Consider the following 20,441-nt stretch of genomic DNA (forward strand, 5'->3'; position numbering starts at 1 on the left):
AGAGTTAGTAACATTAAAAAATATCTTCCAACTAAAAATCACAAGTCTAAGAATCTGTGAGGAATTTTAAATTAAAAACTTAAGGCCATGTTACATATTAAAACATGTCAATTAAGTAAAAATACTTCAAGCAGCAAATATTTGTCCCCATGAATTTAAGAACTGAATGTAAAAGTATTGATGACTATGGGAATTGTTTCCTAATCTTTTTAAAAATTTGCAATCACTACACATTTAAGAACTGCAACACTCAGTGAAGTTTTATTAAAGGGACTAAGTAGTTTAGGCCTCAGCAGGTAGGACAGTGCTGGAATGATGAGGAACTCAAGGTTGTGGACTTCAAAAGAGAATTTAATGACTTTTGTTAATTTGATGTGAAATGAAAATAATTCCAACCCTGGATGGTTGTAATGAGAACCAAATGAAATAACATACAAGAAATTCTCAGATGTTACACAACTGATGGCAGCTACAAGTTTTAGTTAAAATTTCAGCTTCAAATTTTTACTAATATGTAAATTATCAGCATGCTTACGAAGTTTTTTTAATTTAAAAAAAAGCTTTAAAGAAAAAATTTAACTTAAATAAACTAACCCATTTCAACCTGAAAACATAGCTTCTGATCTTGACAAATCTCATAATTACTCTGGGAAGCAAACTCCTAGTTTCTTACAAGCCACTGTGCTACCTGATTGCTTATGCAATTCACAAAAGGGAAACTATACCTTATTTTTGTGCATATGCCCTTACTAGAACATGTAAGTAACCCAATTTTTTCCATTTTATGAAAACCTGACTTTATAGAATTGAATTTATGAGAGATTCCCATTACAAAATCTACCTCTAAGGATTCTTATAGCTCAAGACATTATTACTATACACATTACTAACTGAGGTAAGGTAGAAGTGGGGGAATGTGGAAGAGGTAGCAATTGTGAATTGTGTGCTAGGAGTTACTAGACATTTTCCATCAGGAACTGGTACATACCAAAAAGCCAGAAAGAAAGTAAGAATCTCTTTATAAAAAAAATATAATTTACATTAAGCTTTCAAAAACATAACTATTTTTCAAAGTAAGCTGCTCTGGTTTGAGGTTCTGAACCACAAGGTGATTACAAAGAACAGAAAGAATAAAATTTTAGATCAGAGAAAACAGTTTTCAGAGGGATAGGTAGCTACAAGATACAAACATGTATATATTAGGCTGAAAGGCTATTTTATTACAAAAGAAGTGACAAATTTTATCTTTCTCCTGATGTAAGGTGAGAACTTGGTAAAAAGGCTGAATATTAAAGGAAAAGAGGAAAATATGGTCCAATAAGGTCTACTGTAGACCTTTTTCTAATAATAGTTGAGACTAAATAAAAAGAAAAACCTAGACTGGAGAGCACAATTTTTAGTCATCAAATCTGCCTTATCACTCCCTGAACTCTTGTTCAGAGTCAACTATTCAGAGCCGACCAGCAATTTGCCACACTTGGAAAAGACACAGTTCCCCGTTCAGCTCAGGCAGAACATGTGAACTAAAACAGTGATGATAACAAGGGAGGGATGGCAGACTAAACAGGGGCCCCCAAACCCCAAGGGTACTGATTAGAATGAAGTTTTGATGTTGTTACCATGTGTTTTTGTTGTTTCAAGGCTAGAAGAAAAAAGGAAGAAAAGAAAAAAAAAAAACAACACTGGTCCTTTGGCAGGATTCCCAGTTGGAAAGTCTCCAGAGGATTCAAATTTGAACACTCATATGAATGCCTACCCAAATGCTGACACAGAACTTTGCTTATTAAAATGAGTATCAACTCATCCAAGGTAGACAATCACTGTGACCAAGATAACTGAGATCTTCTAGCTGAAGATGCTATAAAATAATTCAATTACATGAAAAATCATGTATTAAAACAGGTACTTATTTTCCAATCATAATTATTCCAGTCTCTTCCATAAAGTTGCTTCTGTGTAGTCTTTTTAATATATCCAGACATTTTCTTTCTAATAGTTTTTAGAGTCAAATCTATTCCAAGTTAGGAGTTCTTCTATATCTTATTAAGTCCACACTATGACTCTGTCATCTTCTTGTCTGGAAATTCAACAGATGTATGTTCCAACAAAGAAGAACTTTCTTGCCTTGTCATGGTAGCAAAAAGCATGTCCATCATCCCCAGGGTTTCTAGAAGCTCTCTTTGATAATCGATCTCCTTTTCTACAAGTCCTTGAAGTAATATAAACTTTTTATCAACTACAGGTGACTGACCAATTACAGGAAGATATATATCTAAAAAGAGAAGGAAACACATTAACTAGAAACACCTTTCTATATATATAATTAGTAAAAAGCAAGTGTTAGAAAAGTATTAAAATATTAAATGTAAAAACTGAAAAAATCTGCACTTACAATTTATGATTTATAGAAAACATAACAATTCATCTGAATAAGTGTATTTCATAAAGAATAATTCCAGAAACTACAAGGTGGTAGGTCTTATCTTCATATTCCCATTTTAAAAAGTCATGGCCATTACAGATATTTATGGAAACATTTTTTTTTAATAACCCTAATCCCATTAATTCAAAGTCATGCCACTGTAAACATTTTATTCCATTTTGAACTGCAATGACATATTATTGATATTTTGTTTTTTTCATGAAAATCCACTAGAGAACTGATAAAAAGCAAGATATGTCAAACTGCTTGATTTCCAAATTTTGGTTATGTAATGATACCGCCACTTTTTTGGGGATGTTGGGCAGTGCTGGGGACCAAACATAGGACCTTGAACATGTTAGGCAAGCATGCTACCACTGAGCTACACCCCCAGCCTCAACACCTCTACTTATGCAACCATGTTAGGATTTTCAAGTTTTAACAACACTTACCAATAATTATTTCAGCAGCATTGATCAAAACAGGGGCAAATCTTGGTTGAGACAAATTCCTACAAAACAAAACTTCTGTTTAATGAAACTTGCAAACTTTAAAAAAAAATCCCTAAAACAGATTTAATTGTTCTACCAGTTCCTCAAAAAGATCAAACTAAAAGTAAATGTATCTCATTGGGTAACACAGAAAGATTTAGATGAAACATATAAATGTTTTATAAAACATACCTTATCAAAAAATTAAGAACACGACTAATTTCCTTTTCATCCCGACCCGCAAGGGCATTTGCAAGGACTCCTCTTCGATTTAGCTCCTTTATGATGGAAACTGTAACCTCAGGTGTCTTTATTACACAACTAGGCTAGAAAAAACGTGAGGAGAAAAGATGGTATAAAAAGAAAAATATTATCTTGCAGTAAATCACCAAGTTTCTTTTATTTTCACAATTCCAAGTCATGGTAATGCACAAACCAATACTAAAATTATTTTTTTTTAATGACCCTCACTCACCTCAAGAACTCTGTCAAGTGCCTTAGAGATCCTAAAATTTTTCAGATCCCTGTCATACAATTCTAGGTGTTTCTTTGTAGGCCTGTTGATCAAAATGTCATCCTGTATGGAAAAGTAAATATGGAGGAGGAAAATCAGCATATACCAAGTTTCATTCAAAACATACTTTTTCACAATGAAGTAGTATTATTTTAAATCAGAGTGCCCTTTCTCTATTGTCAAAGATAATGTTCGTATGCCCATAATGATTTGTCACATTAATGTGTTCTTACTCTCTTATGATTTTCAATTTACAACCTCCTCAATTCTCTTTACATGGCAGGCAGAAAAATAAGAACCAGAGATATTAAGATCTAGTTCTAAAATTACTAGATACCAGTAATGGAATCCTGAATTAATCAAAACTTAGTGTATTTTGATCTTCTTAGATGCCAAATGGAGACATTATTGGCAGAGGTCATTTAGAATCAGATAGTGTGAAAAAGTTGTCAAAAATCATCTTGAGGCTGGGCGAGACTTCCCCGCCAAGAAGGTAGAACCAGAGAGCCGGGAACAGTCTGGAGTCGCTGGGTGAGGCTTTGGTGCTAGGGAGGTAGAACCAGAGACTCAGGCTCAGATCAGCTGGGTCCCAGCCCGCAGTCTAGTGCCCTTGTGGTTGACCATCTGTCAACATGTGGAGGCGACTCTACCCACTAGCAGGGAATATACCCCACCTGGAAGCCACCATCCCTATAGGGGCAGCATCCTTTGTGGATCACTGCATTATCAAGTTCCTCCAAGACTTCAGGGTACTAAAGACTAGGAGGTGAGTTATTGGAAACCTGCAGGGACACTAGGTCAATAGGGGGGAAACTGCAATATCTCAGATTTGTACTCCTAGAGGGGAAGATACCTGAGCAATATGAGAAAATAAGGGAAGAAAGTGTCCCAAACAAACCTAGTTGCTACATCAATAAAAACCAATGACAGCATGGCAGAAGAAATGTCTGAAAGGGAGTTCAGAATGTACATAATTAAAATGATCAGAGAAGCAAACGATGAGACAAGAGAGCAAATGCAGGCTTTGAATGATCGCACCAATCAACAGTTAAAAGAGCAAATGCGGGAAGCAAAGGATCATTTCAATAGAGAGATTCTGAAAAAAAAACAAACAAATTCTTGAAATAAAGGAAACAATAAACCAAATTAAAAACTCCATAGAAGGCATAACCAATAGGATAGAACACCTGAAGACAGAACCTCAAACATTGAAGAAAAAATGTTTAATCTTGAAAACAAAGTTGACCAAACAGAGAAGATGGTAAGAAACTGTGAACAGAATCCCCAAGAAGTATGGGATATCATGAAAAGACCAAATTTAAGAATTACTGGGATTGAGGAAGGCACAGAGAAACAAACCAAAGGAATGAACAATCTATTCAATGAAATATCAGAACATTCACCAAATCTGAAGAATGAAATGGAAAATCAAATACAAGAGGCTTATAGGACACCAAATGTACAAAATTATACTCACAACAAGGCACATGATAATGAAAATACCTAACATACAAAATAAAGACAGAATTTTAAAGGCTGCAAGAGGAAAAATTAAATGTAATTAATTTAATTACCAATACAGGTATCAACAGATTTCTCAACCCAGAACCTAAAAGCTAGAAGGGCCTGGAACAGCATTTTTCAAGCTCTGAAAGAAAATGGATGCCAACCAAGAATCTTTTATTTATTTATTTATTTTTTTTGTGGTGCTGGGGATTGAACCCAGGGCCTTGTGCTTGCAAGGCAAGCACTATACCAACTGAGCTATATCTCCAGCCCCCAAGAATCTTATACCCAGCAAAACTTACCTTCAGATTTGACGACGAAATAAAATCCTTCCATGATAAACAAAAGCTAAAAGTATTTACAAACGGAAAGCCAGTACTACAGAACATTCTCAGCAAAATATTCCATGAGGAAAAAATGAAAAACAATGATGTAAGTCAGCAAAGGGAGGAACTACCCTAAAGGAATAGCAAGAAAGGAGAAAGCAAGTAAAGTTAAAAACCAAAAATAAGCCAAAATGACCAGGAATACAAATCATATCTCAATAATAACCCTGAATGTTAATGACCTGAACTCATCAATCGAAAGACACAGACTGGCAGATTGGATTAAAAAGAAGACCCAACAATAAGCTGCCTTCAAGAGATTCATCTCATAGAAAAAGATATCCACAGACTAAAGGTGAAAGGATGGGAAAAAACATACTATGCACATGAACTCAGTAAAAAAGCAGGGGTATCCATCCTCATATCAGATAATGTGGACTTCAAGCCAAAGTTAGTCAGAAGGGATAAAGAAGGATATTTCATACTGCTTAAGGGAAGCACAAATCAGCAAGACATAACAATCATAAATATTTATGCCCCAAACAATGACTCATCCATGTACGTCAAACAAATCCTTCTCAATTCCAGGAACCAAATAGACCACAACACAATAATACTAGGTGACTTTAACACACCTCTCTCACCACTGGACAGATCTTCCAAAAAAAAACTGAATGAAGAAATCATAGATCTCAGTAACACAACTGATAATTTAGACTTAACAGACATATATAGAATATTCCATCCATTAGTGAGCAAATACACTTTCTTCTCAGCAGCACATGGATTCTTCTCTAAAACAGACCATATATTATGCCACAAAGCTACTCTCAGCAAATACAAAAAGAGATACTATCTTGTATTCTATCAGATCATAATGGAATGAAATTAGAAATCAATGACAAAATAAAAAACAGAAACTACTCCAACAACTAGAGATTAAATAATATGCTATTGAATGATGCATGGATAACAGAAGACATCAGGGGGGAAATAAAAAATTCTTTAAGGTAAACAAGAACAAAGATGCAACATATCAAAATCCCTGGGACGCTATGAAAACAGTATGAGGAGGAAAATTCATTTCATGGAACACATTCAATAAAAGAAGAAAAAGTCAGCAAATAAACAACCTAACACTACAGCTCAAAACCTAGAAAAAGAAGAACAGATCAACACCAAAAGTAGTAGAAAACTGGAAATGGTTAAAATCAGAGCTGAAATCAATGACATTGAAACAAAAGAAACAATTGAAATAATTGACAAAATAAAATGTATATTCTTTGAAAAAAAAAAATTGATAAACCCTTAGCCACACTAACAAAGAGAAGGAGAGAGAAAACTCAAATTACTAAAATTCGGGATAAAAAAGGCAATATCACAACAGACAGAACTGAAATACAAAACATAATTAGAAGCTATTTTGAAAATCTATACTCCAACAAAACAGAAAATCTCGAAGACATCAACAGGTTTCTAGAGACATATGATCCATCCACACTGAATCAGGATATACACAGTTTAAACAGATCAATTTCAAGCAATGAAATAGAAGTCATCAAAAGTCTACCAACAAAAAAAAGTAAGGGACCAGATGGGTTCTCAGCCGAGTTTTACAAAACCATTAAAGAAGAGCTCATTCCAATACTCCTCAAAGTATTCCATAAAATAGAAGAGGAGGGAACCGTTCCAAACTCATTCTATGAAGCTAATATCACCCTTCCACCAAAACCAGACAGAGACACATCGAGGAAAGAAAATTTCAGACTAATATCCCTAATGAACATAGATGCAAAAATTCTTAACAAAATTTTAGCAAATCACATACAAAAATATATTAAAAAGATAGTGCACCATGATCGAGTGGGTTTTATCCCAGGGATGCAAGGTTGGTTCAACATCCGGAAATCAATAAATGTAATTTACCATATCAACATACTTAAATTTAAGAATCACATGATTATTTCAATAGACGCAGGAAAGGCACCAGTAAAATACAGCACCCCTTCATGCTCAAAACACTAGAAAAAATAGGGATAGTGGGAACATTCCTCAACACTGTAAAGGTTATTGATGCTAAGCCCACAGCCAATATCATTCTAAATGGAAAAAAATTGAAAGCATTCCCCTAAAAACCTGGAACAAGGCAGGGATGCCCTCTTTCACCACTTCTATTCAACATCATCCTTGAAACTCTAGCCAGAATAATTAGACCAACCAAAGAAATTAACGGGATACGAATAGGAAAAGAAGAACTCAAACTATCCCTATTTGCCATGACATGATTCTATATTTAAGAGGAGTTGGAAAATTCCACCAGAGAACTTCTAGAACTCATAAATGAATTCAGTAAAGTAGGAGGATATAAAATCAATACTCATAAATCTAATGCACTTTTATTCATAAGTGATGAATCCTCTGAAAGAGAATTTAGGAAAACTACCCCATTCACAATAGACTCAAAAAAAAAAAAAAAAAAAACTTGGGAATCAATCTAACAAAGGAGGTGAAAGACCTCTACAATGAGAACTACAGAACACTAAAGAAAGAAATTAAAGAAAACCTTAGAAGATGGAAAGATCTCCCATATTCTTGGATAGGCAGAATTAATATTGTCCAAATGGCCATACTACCAAAAGTGCTATACAAATTCAATGCAATTCCAATTAAAATCCCAATGACGTACCTCATAGAAATAGAGCAAGCAATCGTGAAATTCATCTGGAAAAATAAGAGACCCAGAATAGCTAAAGCAATCCTTAGCAGGAAGAGTGAAACGGGGTATCACAATATCAGAACTTCAACTACACTACAGAGTAACAGTAACAAAAACGGCATGGTATTGGCACAAAAACAGACAGGTAGATCAAAGGTAAAGAACAGGGACACAGAGACAAACCCAAATAAATACAGTTTTCTCCTACTAGACAAAGGTGCCAAAAACAAACAATGGAGAAAAGATAGCCTGTTCAATAAATTGTGCTAGGAAAACTGGAAATCCATATGCAGTAGAATGAAACTAAACCCTTCTCTCTCACCCTGCACAAAACTCAACTCAAAATGGATCAAGGACCTTGGAGTCAGACCACAGACCCTGCACCTTAGAGAAGAAAAAGTAGGTCCAAATCTTTATCATGTTGGCTTAGGATCAGACTTCCTTAACATGACTCTCAAAGCATAAGAAATAAAAGCAGGAATCAATAATTGGGATAGATTCAAACCAAAAAGATTTTTCTCAGCAAAGGAAACTATCAGCAATGTGAAGAGAGAGCCTACAGAGTGGGAGAAAAAATCTTTGCCACACATACTTCAGATAGAGCACTAATCTCCAGAATCTATAAAATAAACAATCCAATCAACAAATGGGCTAAGGAAATGAGCAGACACTTCACAGAGGAAGATCTACAAGCTATCAACAGATATATGAAAAAAATATTCAACATCTCTAGTAATAAGAGAAATGCAAATCAAAACTACCCTAAGATTTCATCTCACCCCAATTAGAATGGCAATTATCAAGAATACAGGCAACAATAGGTGTTGGCAAGGATGTGGGGAAAAGGTACACTCATACATTGCTGGTGGGGTTGCAAATTAGTGCAGCCACTCTGGAAAGCAGTGTGGAGATTCCTTATGAAACCACCATTTGACCCAGCTATCCCACTCCTTGACCTATACCCAAAGGACTTAAAATCAGCATACCACAGTGATGCAGCCACGTCTAATGTCCATAGCTGCTCAATTCACAATGGCTAGATTGTGGAACCAACCTAAAAGCTCTTCAATAGATGAATGGATAAGAAACTGTGGTATATATACACAATGGAATATTACTCAGCCATAAATAATAATAAAAGATGGCATTTGCAGGCAAATGGATGAAGATGGAGAATATCATGCTAAGTGAGATAAGCCAAGCCCAAAAAACCAAAGGACGAATGATCTCTCTGATAAGCGGATGATGATACAAAATGGGGGGTGGGATGGAGGCAAGAATGGAGGAAGGATGGATTGTATAGAGGAAAAAGAGGGATGGAAGGGAAAAAGTAGGTCCAAATCTTCATCATGTTGGCTTAGGAAAAATAACAGAATGAGACAAACATCAGTACCCTATGTACATGTATGATTACACAAATGGTATGACTACTTCATGCACAACCAGAGAAACAAGTTGTACCCCATTTGTTTACATTGAATCAAAATAAATAAATTATTAAAAAAATTAATGAGAAAATGGCAGAAAAAAAATCCTATAGAAAGGGAATAAACACTTCAAAAATAGATTTATTTTAATCTGAAAAAATAAATAACTACATAACAAAAAAATTGAAAGAATGGCATTGTTTTATTTCACAACTCTTTTTATCTGACTAATAAAGTCCATTGAATTTTCATATCTGCATATGTATCCAAACTGTTGGAACATGTTCTTTTTGCTGAAATACATATTAAAAACTCCAGCTCCATACAGATGTGTAGTTAGACAAACAGGGTTATATAAGGTCTTTTAGGACCTGAGGATACTTTTTGATACAACACTAAAATTCAAAAAGTGGTATTTCTTTCAGAATTAGCTGGAATGTAGAGTCTTTTGAAATAAAAGAAATTTTGAGTATTGCTTTATTATAGTTCTATCAGTCTCTCTTCCGGTTTAAAACAGATTTTACACGTGAGTGAATCTGACTTTGCACTGAAGGAGTGCTATGAACCCCACAAAGTCCTCAGAACGTATTTTGAGAACCACCAATTTTACAAAGGTACTGTATCTAAATTAAGACTATAATTATTATGTATACATGATTTAAAACGTTTTATTCTGATTATGCATATATGATTAAAAATTATGCTAAAAAAAATCTTAAGTATAAATGTGATAATGCACTGTATCATTATGTTATGACTCAGAATATTAAATAAAGTAGCCTTTGTTCCCCATTATTATGCAATAATTATTCAATAATGTTCCAAATATAGCGATCTGGAGCCAATTCTGATATAGCAAAAAGCAAAATAAAGGTAAATACCATGTAAACTATATTTTCCAGTAATGGGCAGGGATGAAATTGGCTACTTCAAGAAATGTTGTCTTTTAAACATTACAAGAAATACACAATTACCCGTTGTTTCATGTAATTTTTTCCTTTAATAAAGGTTCGATATGCAGGCCTTCTCCTCCTTGGAAGAGGATCTTTCTTTGTTTCAGACTTCCGATGTTTAACACTCAGTATTCCATTGGTCATTCCTACAACTATTGTCTCATCTTCGTGCTAAGAGCAATCAGAAAATAAGTTAGTCTATTTCAGTCTAATAATGGTACCTTTACTTTAAAATAACATTTATTTTAAAGTTTGCTGCTTATCCACACTATCACCAACAATATTACTCAGACATAGAAACTACAACTAACAATGATCTATGCAAAATGTTAAAAGCAAAATCATTTTTTCTTCTAGGATACCATTACATTGATGGAACTTACTACACTTGTAAAATATTACTGGCAAAGTCTATATAATAATACACAGTTTAATGGCATCTTGGGAAAGATTCAAAATAATTTTTCTGCATTCTTTTATTAGAAAAAGGATTACATGGTGGCATGACTTTTCACAGTTCTGCTCTCCAAATTATTTTTAAATTAGCTCTTCTTCTCTCAGTTCAGATTTTTATATAATGTATTCAAATATATTCAAGTCCAAATGTGGCTCATTTTGAAACTTGATAATGCACATTCCAGAAAGAACAGTCCACAAAGAAAAGGAACTATTCATTTTGTTGCTCCTTTCTCACTTCATGGTGTGTGTGTGTGTGTGTGTGTGTGTGTGTGTACACATAAAGAACAAGAAATGCCTTTCTAAAGTACTGTAATACCCTTGAGTTAAATGTGTTGAAGAGAGATTTAACAACTTTCTAGGTCCAATCCTTAGTGTTAATAATGCCCACAGCACTGTACTTACTACAGCAGTCAGTGGAACCTAAATCTGAATTGATACTGCTAAGTTATTAGGACAAATCATATTCTAGCAATTGTCTTAACTCAAAGAGCTAATGTAGTTTATTCTAATCCAAAGAAACCCTAAATTTCCATCTTAGTTTCATTTAACAGACAAGGTTAGTGACAGCTTTAAAAAAAAAGCTAAAAGTACTTACTGCAAGTGCAAGACTTAAAATTGAAGCTGCATAATCAAAACTGTGGACTACTTTGTAGGAAGTCGTACTATATACTTTTACCTTCCTAATAAAAAAGAAAGAGTTGTCAAAAATCATCTTGAGTATAAAATGCATTTTCTATTTTTTGAAAACTCCATATATGAATATTAAAGTTTATCTAATAGTTTAGAAAAACAATTCTTCACTGAATCCCTTAAAAAATGAACTATATTTCAGGACTGGTCATATATGAATAAAGAGGTTGACTAGTCACTTAAAAAAGAAACTAAAGGGTAGACCATGAACTACTGTCATCTAAAGATAAAACCTGGGAGTTAAAAAAAAAAAAAAAAAGGAATCAATGAATGTACACTGCAAATCAAAAGAACAGAACAATTTCTCAACCTCTGCATTATAGATCTTTGGGTCAGAGAATCCTGTTTGGGGGCTGCAGCACAGCTTTAGAACATTAACAAATGGAATCCTAAATATCTATTTAAAATAGTAATATTTGGAGCATATCAATGTATAGAAATATTCACATGAAGTTTTAAATTTTAAAGAATATCTAGAATAACATACATACTCATAGTAAAAACTTCAAAATACGTAAATGTACAATGATTGTAAAAGAAACCATAGAATATTTTAAAAGATTAATGTTCAAATGGTCCAATAATATTGCTAAAGTATACAAGTTAAAGCAAAAAATTATTTCATAAATTAAGTGGCTATATGTAAATAAAAGGTCAAAGCTATTTTCAACTCAACAGATATTTTTGCCCAATGAAATTATCAGAATATTTATTTATCACAGATATTGCTAAAATTCATTTTCTCAAGCAATAAATACTTGTACATTAATAATTATGAACAAAGAAAATTAAAATGCCAACCTATCCAGTGAGCCTGAGAGTAATCTCTGTCCAGAGCTGCTTAGACATAAACACGTGACAGTTTTGTGATGATTTTTCAAAGACACAAGCAACTGCCCTTTTAACATGTCCCAAACTTTAACATAACGGCCTCCTATTAAAAAAAAAAAGTCATGAGTTTGATATTCTATCAATATTTTCAACATTTTAAAGAGCTGAAAAGCATTCTTTAGTATACATTCTTTAGAGTAAAGGTGGAGTGAGAGGTTCCAGAGTCAAACTGCCTGGTTTAAATCCTTGCTCCGCCGCTCACCAAATATGTGACTGATAACACTTCCCATGTTACAGAACTGTCCAGATGATTAAACACTTTTTAAATTCAGTATCTTTTTTCAACAAAATATCAAGCAAAAATCTAGTAGAGAAAATAGAAATAGGGCTGGGGAAGTGAAGCATTTGTATCCTGTGACTGGGGAAACAGGGCTGAAATTCAATTCACAATCCCTACCTTCCTACTTACATGTGGCAGTTTATGAAAGGGATCATAGTTTGAAACAAATGATCTAGTTCAATCTCTCATTTTCCAGATCTAGAGATATTACAGGACTGTCTAAGGTCACACAACTAGCTAGTGACACTTGCACAGTACAGATTAGCATACAGGTTTCCATTCTCCTGTTCAAACTGTTCTGATTTCCATTTCTCAAAATATCAAGAAAAGTAAATAATCTGACAATGTGTCAACTTATTTTTAAATAAAGCAGGTACTACGAAGAGAGATAAAACAGGATAAGCCAAAAAGAAAGGCTGTACACACCACCATCTATATAATATGAAGTATACATACTATCTGTACATTCTTGTAATGTCAAAACATTTTTATTTACTTATTTGGTACCAGGGATTGAACTCAGGGGCACTTTAACACTGAGCCGCATCCCCAGTCCTTTTATATTTTATTTAGAGAAAGGGTCTCCCTAAATTGCTTAGGTCCTCACTCAGTTGCTGAGGCTGGCTTTTGAACTCCCAATTCTCCTGGCTCAGCCTCCAGAGCTGCTGGGATTACAGGTGTATGCCACTGCACCCAGCCCAACACATTCTTACTTTATTAACAAATGAAAAAAGTCAAATTACTTCTTCCATTATCATTATAAAAATGCACTAATTAAAAAAAATCGTCTGCTCCAATTTAAATAAAATGTATCAAGTCCTTTTCTGATGCACCTGAGCTCCTCCTCCAACACTATCAACTATTAGCTGGGTAAGAACATTTTATCAACAGAGATACATAAAGAGAAACAAGCCTGATTCTAGATCTAAAAGAACCTGTTTCCAAAAGTTGCTATAAATCTCTCATGCAGGAATAACAAAAGGAGTAAGTAGATTTCTGGAGCCAAATGACACAGGGTGAAATACATGATATAAGTTTTTAATTCTGGGATTTTGGAACTGCCACATATCAATATGCCTTGGACAAATTAGTTGAAACTTTCATTTATCTCCTTGGTTGTAGAACAGTGAAAAAAAATAACATATTATAGGACTTTTGTAAGGCATTAGAGATAATATGTAAACAACAGCACAGTGCCTGACTCAGGTTAGGTTTTCAATAAATAACTATTTACCTGTCCCATTACCAACTGTTTAAGTAAAAACTTAGATATGTAATTCAAGTACAAACTGAAATTATAAATAGCAACTGATAAAGAAAAATTTGATCCAAGAACAATATTGGTAAGAGTTATTTTTGAAAGAGATACCTGAAGACACCAGAAGACCTCCAGAGGGGAAAAGCAGGACACTCTCCACTGGCTGCCCATGCTCCACAGAGAGAACACTCTTATTTGTTCGTGCATCAAACATCTTCACAGTATGATCATAGGACCCTAAAATGTCAATTTTTGTATCATGTGTGTTTTACCATCTAAAAAAATAAAAACTACACAGGTATGTGTATATCCAGACACAAATTTTAAAAAGAGAAAAACTTTAGATGGAATTTTTTTTAAAAACATACATATATTCACAAAGACATAGTACTTCCAAATCCTCTGCTATTACTGATTGCTTCTGAAGAAGCACTATATACTACTACACAGTATCTACCTGCTCTGATCTTAAATTATTCCTATCTTCAGACTACTGTCACTGTGGAATCATCTGAGAATCTTTGTACAGAAACCCCTAAAAACTGAACTGCACATAAAAACATTGTAGTGTCTTGGCTGCTGGAAGCTCTATGAACACCAGGAAATTAAATCCATGACAGTTCTGACAGCCTAAGTTTTCAAGACAGCCTGATATTTCTAAACACATTCGAAGGACAATAAGAACGACCACCAAAAGGAAAAAAATTAAATAAAAAACAACTGCATAATTAATAAAAACAAATTCCTTTTTAACGTTTTTTTCCCCAATGCTGGAAATTGAACCCAGGGACTCACACATGCTAAGCAAGCACTCTACCACTGAGCTATACCCCCAGGCCTATTTTTAAAAAATAAAAAAAATTTAAACCCCTATATCCCCCCAAAAATCCCACAGCAATAAAATGCAAAGAATTTACTAACCTGTTACAAAGAGATCTGGGTTCAGTTTGCTAGCACATCCACACCGTACATAATCAGAATGTTCTTTGAATGTCAGAATTTCTTTCGAGTTTGGAATGTCCCATAATTTAACTGTATAATCATCAGCCCCAGAGACCACATGGTATTTGTCAGCTGTAAAATCTACTGTATGAACTGCTCTGAAAGAGCAAGAGTCAGTATATTACAAAGAAAAAAATTATATTTCTTATATTTTCAAGCATAAAACATTTCTTTTTCAGAGAATATTTAGAAATAAATCATGAAAGGAAAAAGAAAATCTTTAAGACAGATATTCACCCCTAAGCCATTTAAAACTATAATACCACTACACTAGAAAGTTAATAAGAATATTAAACAGTCTTAAATTGCATTTTCTAGTATGTTATTAATTCTACTTAGCTGCTTAAGGAAAATGAGTGTTTTAAATACTGGAGCTATTGTTTTGCTTCAACAAAAGAAAACAAAAACATAAAAACCACTGTCTCTTACTTTGTATGGCCTTCAAACTGCCTGAGGGGAGCCCTCCCACTTATATCAAAAAGCTGAACTCCACCATCTTCACTGCCAGCCACAAGCAATCTACCATCTTGTCGAAAAGTAGCACAGTATGCTGTGTCTTTAAAACGGGAAAAGGTTTTTATAGGTTCTTGGGAGTATCGGCCATAAATGTGAATCTATAAGATAAAAAACAATATTTTACCAGGGGCTCAAGATTAGTAGTAAACTATAAAAAAAAAAAAATTATTATTGTACTTACTCTTGAGGAAGCTGTGACTGCATAGTTATATGGAGGTTGGGGAGAAAAATCTACTTTTGACACTGCACCAAATTCCTTAATCTGAACAGGGGTCTTCATGAAAAAGAATGCAGAGTATTAACAGAGTTACACCTGGAAAACCTATTTAAGCATTATTCTTACAGATCATTTGTTTGTTCTTAACAATATTTATTAGGTTTATTAAGTTTTACAAATACAAAAGAAGCAAAAAAGGTCCATATCTCATTGCCCAGACTATTCTTGTTGCTGCTGAAGTAAATAAACATGGATAGAAAGCCACACCCCACTGTCTCTTCTGCAGTTATTTGCTGCAATTCCCAATGGCTTAAAAAAAAAAAAAAAAAAAAGGGAAAAGAAAAGAAAAAGCAAGGTCTATACCAGCATACATTTAGCTTTTTTAAAAATTAACACAAACATGACCATACCATGCAATCAATTATAAGCCTTGCTTTTTGTCAACAAATTAATCCATCTTAGCAAACTTTTTAAAAAAATATTTTTATTAGTTGTTGATGGACCTTTATTTTATTTACTTATTTATAGGTGGTGCTGAGAATCGAACCCACTGTCTCATGCATGCTAGGCAAGCGCTCAACCCCAGATCCCCTTAGCAAACTTTTCATATAAGCAATAGATTGATTATTCATTATAAGGATAGACCAAAATTTATTATGGCAGTCAACTATAAATAGACATAGGTTTTTCAGGAATTCTTATATATATAATACTTCAATAAGCATACTTATGTATATATACACAATGTACATGTGCATATGTATCTTAATATATATACATAAGCATTTATGTACATATGTATTTATATATGTATATGTTAAGATATATATGCATATGTACATATGTATATATACAATTATGTATATGTATATATGTTGATATATATGCATATGTACATATGTGTATATATACGTGTATATGTATTTGTATGTATATATGTTAAGATATATATATGCAGGCTGGGGATATAGCTCAGTTGGTAGAGTGCCTGCTTCGTAAGCACAAGGCCCTGGGTTCAATCCCCAGCACCGCAAAAAAAAAAAAAAAAAAAAAAAAAAAAAAATATATATATATATATATGCAATATATGTATATGCATACACGCACATATAATTTAACAAACTCTGGGGAGTATATATATTGATTATGTTTCAAGTTATCAAAGTGACAGGTCAAAGGGTATCTGCATTTTAAAATCATAACAAATACTGTTAAATTGCCCTCCAAACAATGTGCACCAATTTCTCTCCCTTAAGTAGCACTAATGATCATTCAATATATTTATTGTATATTCATATTTCTTTTTCCACAAACTTCCCAATTCCAAGTTTTTTCCAGTTTTCTATTTAGTTTTTCTACTTTTAAAAAAAATCACTTGTAAGTTTCATTAGAAGATACAAAAGAACTAATTTCACAACACTTAGATTAAAAAAAGAAAGAAAATACTTCTCACATATAAGTTTAAATTCTAAAATTTAATTCATTTGACACTGATTAGTCATATATTCTCAGGTAGGCACTTGTATGGATTAATATAGACTTTTTATAAAATTCCAAGAAAAAAATAGGTATCAAATTATCCCAACTAGAAGCTGCTCATAGATTGTTTTTAATTAATGGTCTGTCAGCAAAGTATAACATATGCAGAAGAAATGGGTATAAATACATAAATAAATAAACATAATTCCCCTCCTTTCTCATTATCTCCCATACTTACCTTATAGTTGTTCCAATACAGAGTATCTTGGGTGATTTTTTCACCAAGTATTGGATATGTTTGAATAGCTACAGGCTTATAACCAGCCATGATTTAATATAATTGCACTGTTGTCCAAGGTCAATAATTTAGAAGTGATGTTAGAAATAATTATAATGACTGCTTAACTCTGAAAAAGAAAACATTTTAAAACACATATTATTCATAAACTTGTACATATGGCTATGATTTTTACTCTGCTTTCTTTCAGAAGGCTGTGTGAAAGTTTATATAATAACCAATAAACCACTTAATTATAACCCAGAAGAGATAATCTAAAGGAAACAGGAAGAATATAGGTCAAGCTACCACACTGTACATCTCCTCAGCTGTACATAAGGGCTGTACACAAATGTTCTCACATCTACCTGACCAGTCTGCAATAGTTAGGAATAAATCTGGTTCAGTCTTTTGGTAGTCAAACCAGAAAAGAAGCACAATGGCTTCAGGTTTTGACCATGGGATATATGTATTATAACTATGAATGCAAAAATTTCCTGAAACTTAAGAAGACATTTAATCTTTAAGAATAAAGTTCCCAGACTTGACTTCCTGAAAGTCTAAAAATGTCAAGAAGGAAACTAAAGCTAATGATTCTAGTGGAGAAGCTTAAATTTTCAAGGCTTAATATGAAATCAGAATATTCTGATAGAGAAACTTAAAAGGTAATTTCAAGATTTAAACAAATGAAAAAAACAGAAAAAGCAATTCTAAGTTAAAGTGACAAAATAAGATAAAAATGAATTAAAATCTTTAACTAATTAAGCTAAAGCATCTTTCCAGAACTATACAGTTGCAAAAAACCCCCTGAATTTTATCATATCAGACGAATGATTCCAGTGATGCTATTCCTCATTTGTTTTGAAAAGCCCAAAAACATGACATCAGTAACACCAAAACAAATAGATGTGACTGAAATATTTTAAAGGCTATTTGATGAAATAGAGCAATTCATGACTAAAGGAGGAACTTTACTGTTCATTCAAGCACCTATAATGTGCATGATACTGTTTCAGACACTGGGAATACAGAGGTGAATGTCCTTCATTTTGGCTGGTGATTGGCTTCAGCTAGGAATCTAGACTCAGTTTTGACTTGTTTCCTCCTCACTAACACTTTAAGAAACAAAAGCTACTGATTTTAATCTTCCAAATCTTTCTAAACTTCATTAAGTCAACTTAACCCCTAGCTCCACTACCCTAATTCAGGTCTTCTCATCTATGTAAATAATGCAAAATAAATAATGCAACACTGCTCTAAGGTCTCCTTGACCTCCCCTCATCCCATCCATCTTTCAAATAATCACTAGCTGGTCTTTGTTACAAAACTCAATGTTACCCAGAAAATAAAGTACAAACTCCTTACCACAAGGCACGACATAAGGTTCTCTCTGATCTGGCCCTGGCTTAGCTTCCAGCCTCATCTCCTGTTATTACCAATCGTTTATTTTTCACTTAACACACCATGCTCATTATTGCCTCAACATCTTTGTTACTTGTGCTCTCTGCCAGGAATTTCCTCTACCTACTGCTATTTAACATTTAACGCTCAACTCAAGAATCAGATAATTCTCCAGGAAACCTCTTCTGCCCTCCAAGAAGAGGTCCTGTCTTCTAGGATCCTATTTGGCTCTGAATATTTCTGTCTATGCACATATTTCTGTTGCAATGGAATGCTCTCCTTTCCCTGTTAAGTTGAATTGAAATTTTGTTTCTTGAAGATTTTTTCTAAAGTGCTGAAATAATATTTTTGGGAGAAAAGAAAGGAAGCACTGTGTGAATTTCTATGGGGAAACACAAAATTAAAATTATAGTGCTGTCTTAAAATATGAACACTGCTACAGTTCACAAACTTTCTGTAAAGGGCCAAATGGTAAATATTTTAGGCTTAAAGGGGCCAACAAGGAAAATTAAAGGACAGATATTATGTAGTTACTTGTATAGCAAGTAAGGAATAAACTTCCCAAAGTTTTACTAACAATCCTCCCAAAGTAATCATGACAATTTTTTTTTTTTTTTGGTTTATGAATGAGAACAATGGAATTTAGAAGGGGGAGGGATAACATTTTGTTTAATTCCAGTTCAAAGTCAGTGCTTCCAACATTAAGGACTGCATATGCTCATCTAGAAAAAGTATTCTTGATTCTGAATACACAGATCTGCCCCCTGACTCCCTTCTTTACCTCTCACTACAATATAAGAGGAGTACCACCTAATTATCCCTTTCAATACATAGTTTAAAGCTTTAGAGAAAAGAAGTGAAGTGCTGTAGCAGTGGTTTGCCAGATTACAAAGTGAGGAATAGTAGTGGAGAGCGGGGATGAGCGGGTGGGGAGACAGCGCAAAAAGCACGAGGCAAGAAATTGTGTGAAAATGAAGAGGACAATGTTCCGGACGAGGTCAGGATTTACATGCGTAACAAGTACTACAGAAATACAATGCAGACTTGTCAAATAAAATGCTATGAGTAACGTACTGAGAGGTCCGAAGAACAGTTTTAATTCTACATGGAAAGAGTGTGTCATTTCACCTAGGCATTAAGGTATAACATTACATCTTCGCCACTTATGACAGGCACAAAAGCAGCGGTGTAGAAGAGGAAATACCCGGTCATTCGAAACTGAGGGAACTTTTTAAGAAAAGAAAGATGGAATTCTGCCTATTGCCTTGAAGGGGTGAGGATTATTCCGGGAGCTGATAATGATAGACAAGGGAGAGGGTGACTGCAGCAAGCCAAAACCTGGGTAGAAATTCAAATGCAGGGATCTTGAAAAGCCGGTTAAGAAGTTTAGCCATCTCCAGAGCATGCCAGAAACCACAGAGAGGCCTGATGAGAGTTTGGGCTACCCTGCAGGGAAGCCGCCTTCACCTACCTCCACTGGGCCCCGAGGATCCGCCGAGGTACTCCGGTTCCAAGGACAAGTTCTCCGACTTCGCCAGCGCTCTGCACCGGACTTTTCTGAATCACCTGCGCAAAATCACGCGGATCCTCACGGCTCAATCTGCACACACCAAAGA

At 34.1% G+C, this 20,441-nt stretch overlaps 1 protein-coding gene across 1 annotated transcript; it reads right to left on the reverse strand.

Annotated features, from left to right (window-relative positions):
- Positions 1-330: 330 nt before the first annotated feature.
- On the reverse strand, positions 331-20,437 carry Utp15 (UTP15 small subunit processome component). The gene is made up of 13 exons (XM_047556961.1): positions 20,297-20,437; positions 17,386-17,554; positions 15,633-15,725; positions 15,365-15,549; positions 14,855-15,033; positions 14,045-14,170; positions 12,306-12,438; positions 11,410-11,494; positions 10,377-10,526; positions 3,389-3,490; positions 3,106-3,239; positions 2,875-2,933; positions 331-2,272 (listed from the first exon to the last, which is right to left on the reverse strand). The coding sequence occupies exons 2-13, from the start codon at positions 17,473-17,475 to the stop codon at positions 2,055-2,057; spliced, it is 1,554 nt and encodes a 517-aa protein (XP_047412917.1). The 5' UTR covers positions 17,476-17,554; positions 20,297-20,437; the 3' UTR covers positions 331-2,054.
- Between the last annotated feature and the right edge of the window lie 4 nt (positions 20,438-20,441).

This window comes from Sciurus carolinensis, chromosome 6 (assembly GCF_902686445.1).
Source record: "Sciurus carolinensis chromosome 6, mSciCar1.2, whole genome shotgun sequence".
NCBI lineage: Eukaryota > Metazoa > Chordata > Mammalia > Rodentia > Sciuridae > Sciurus > Sciurus carolinensis.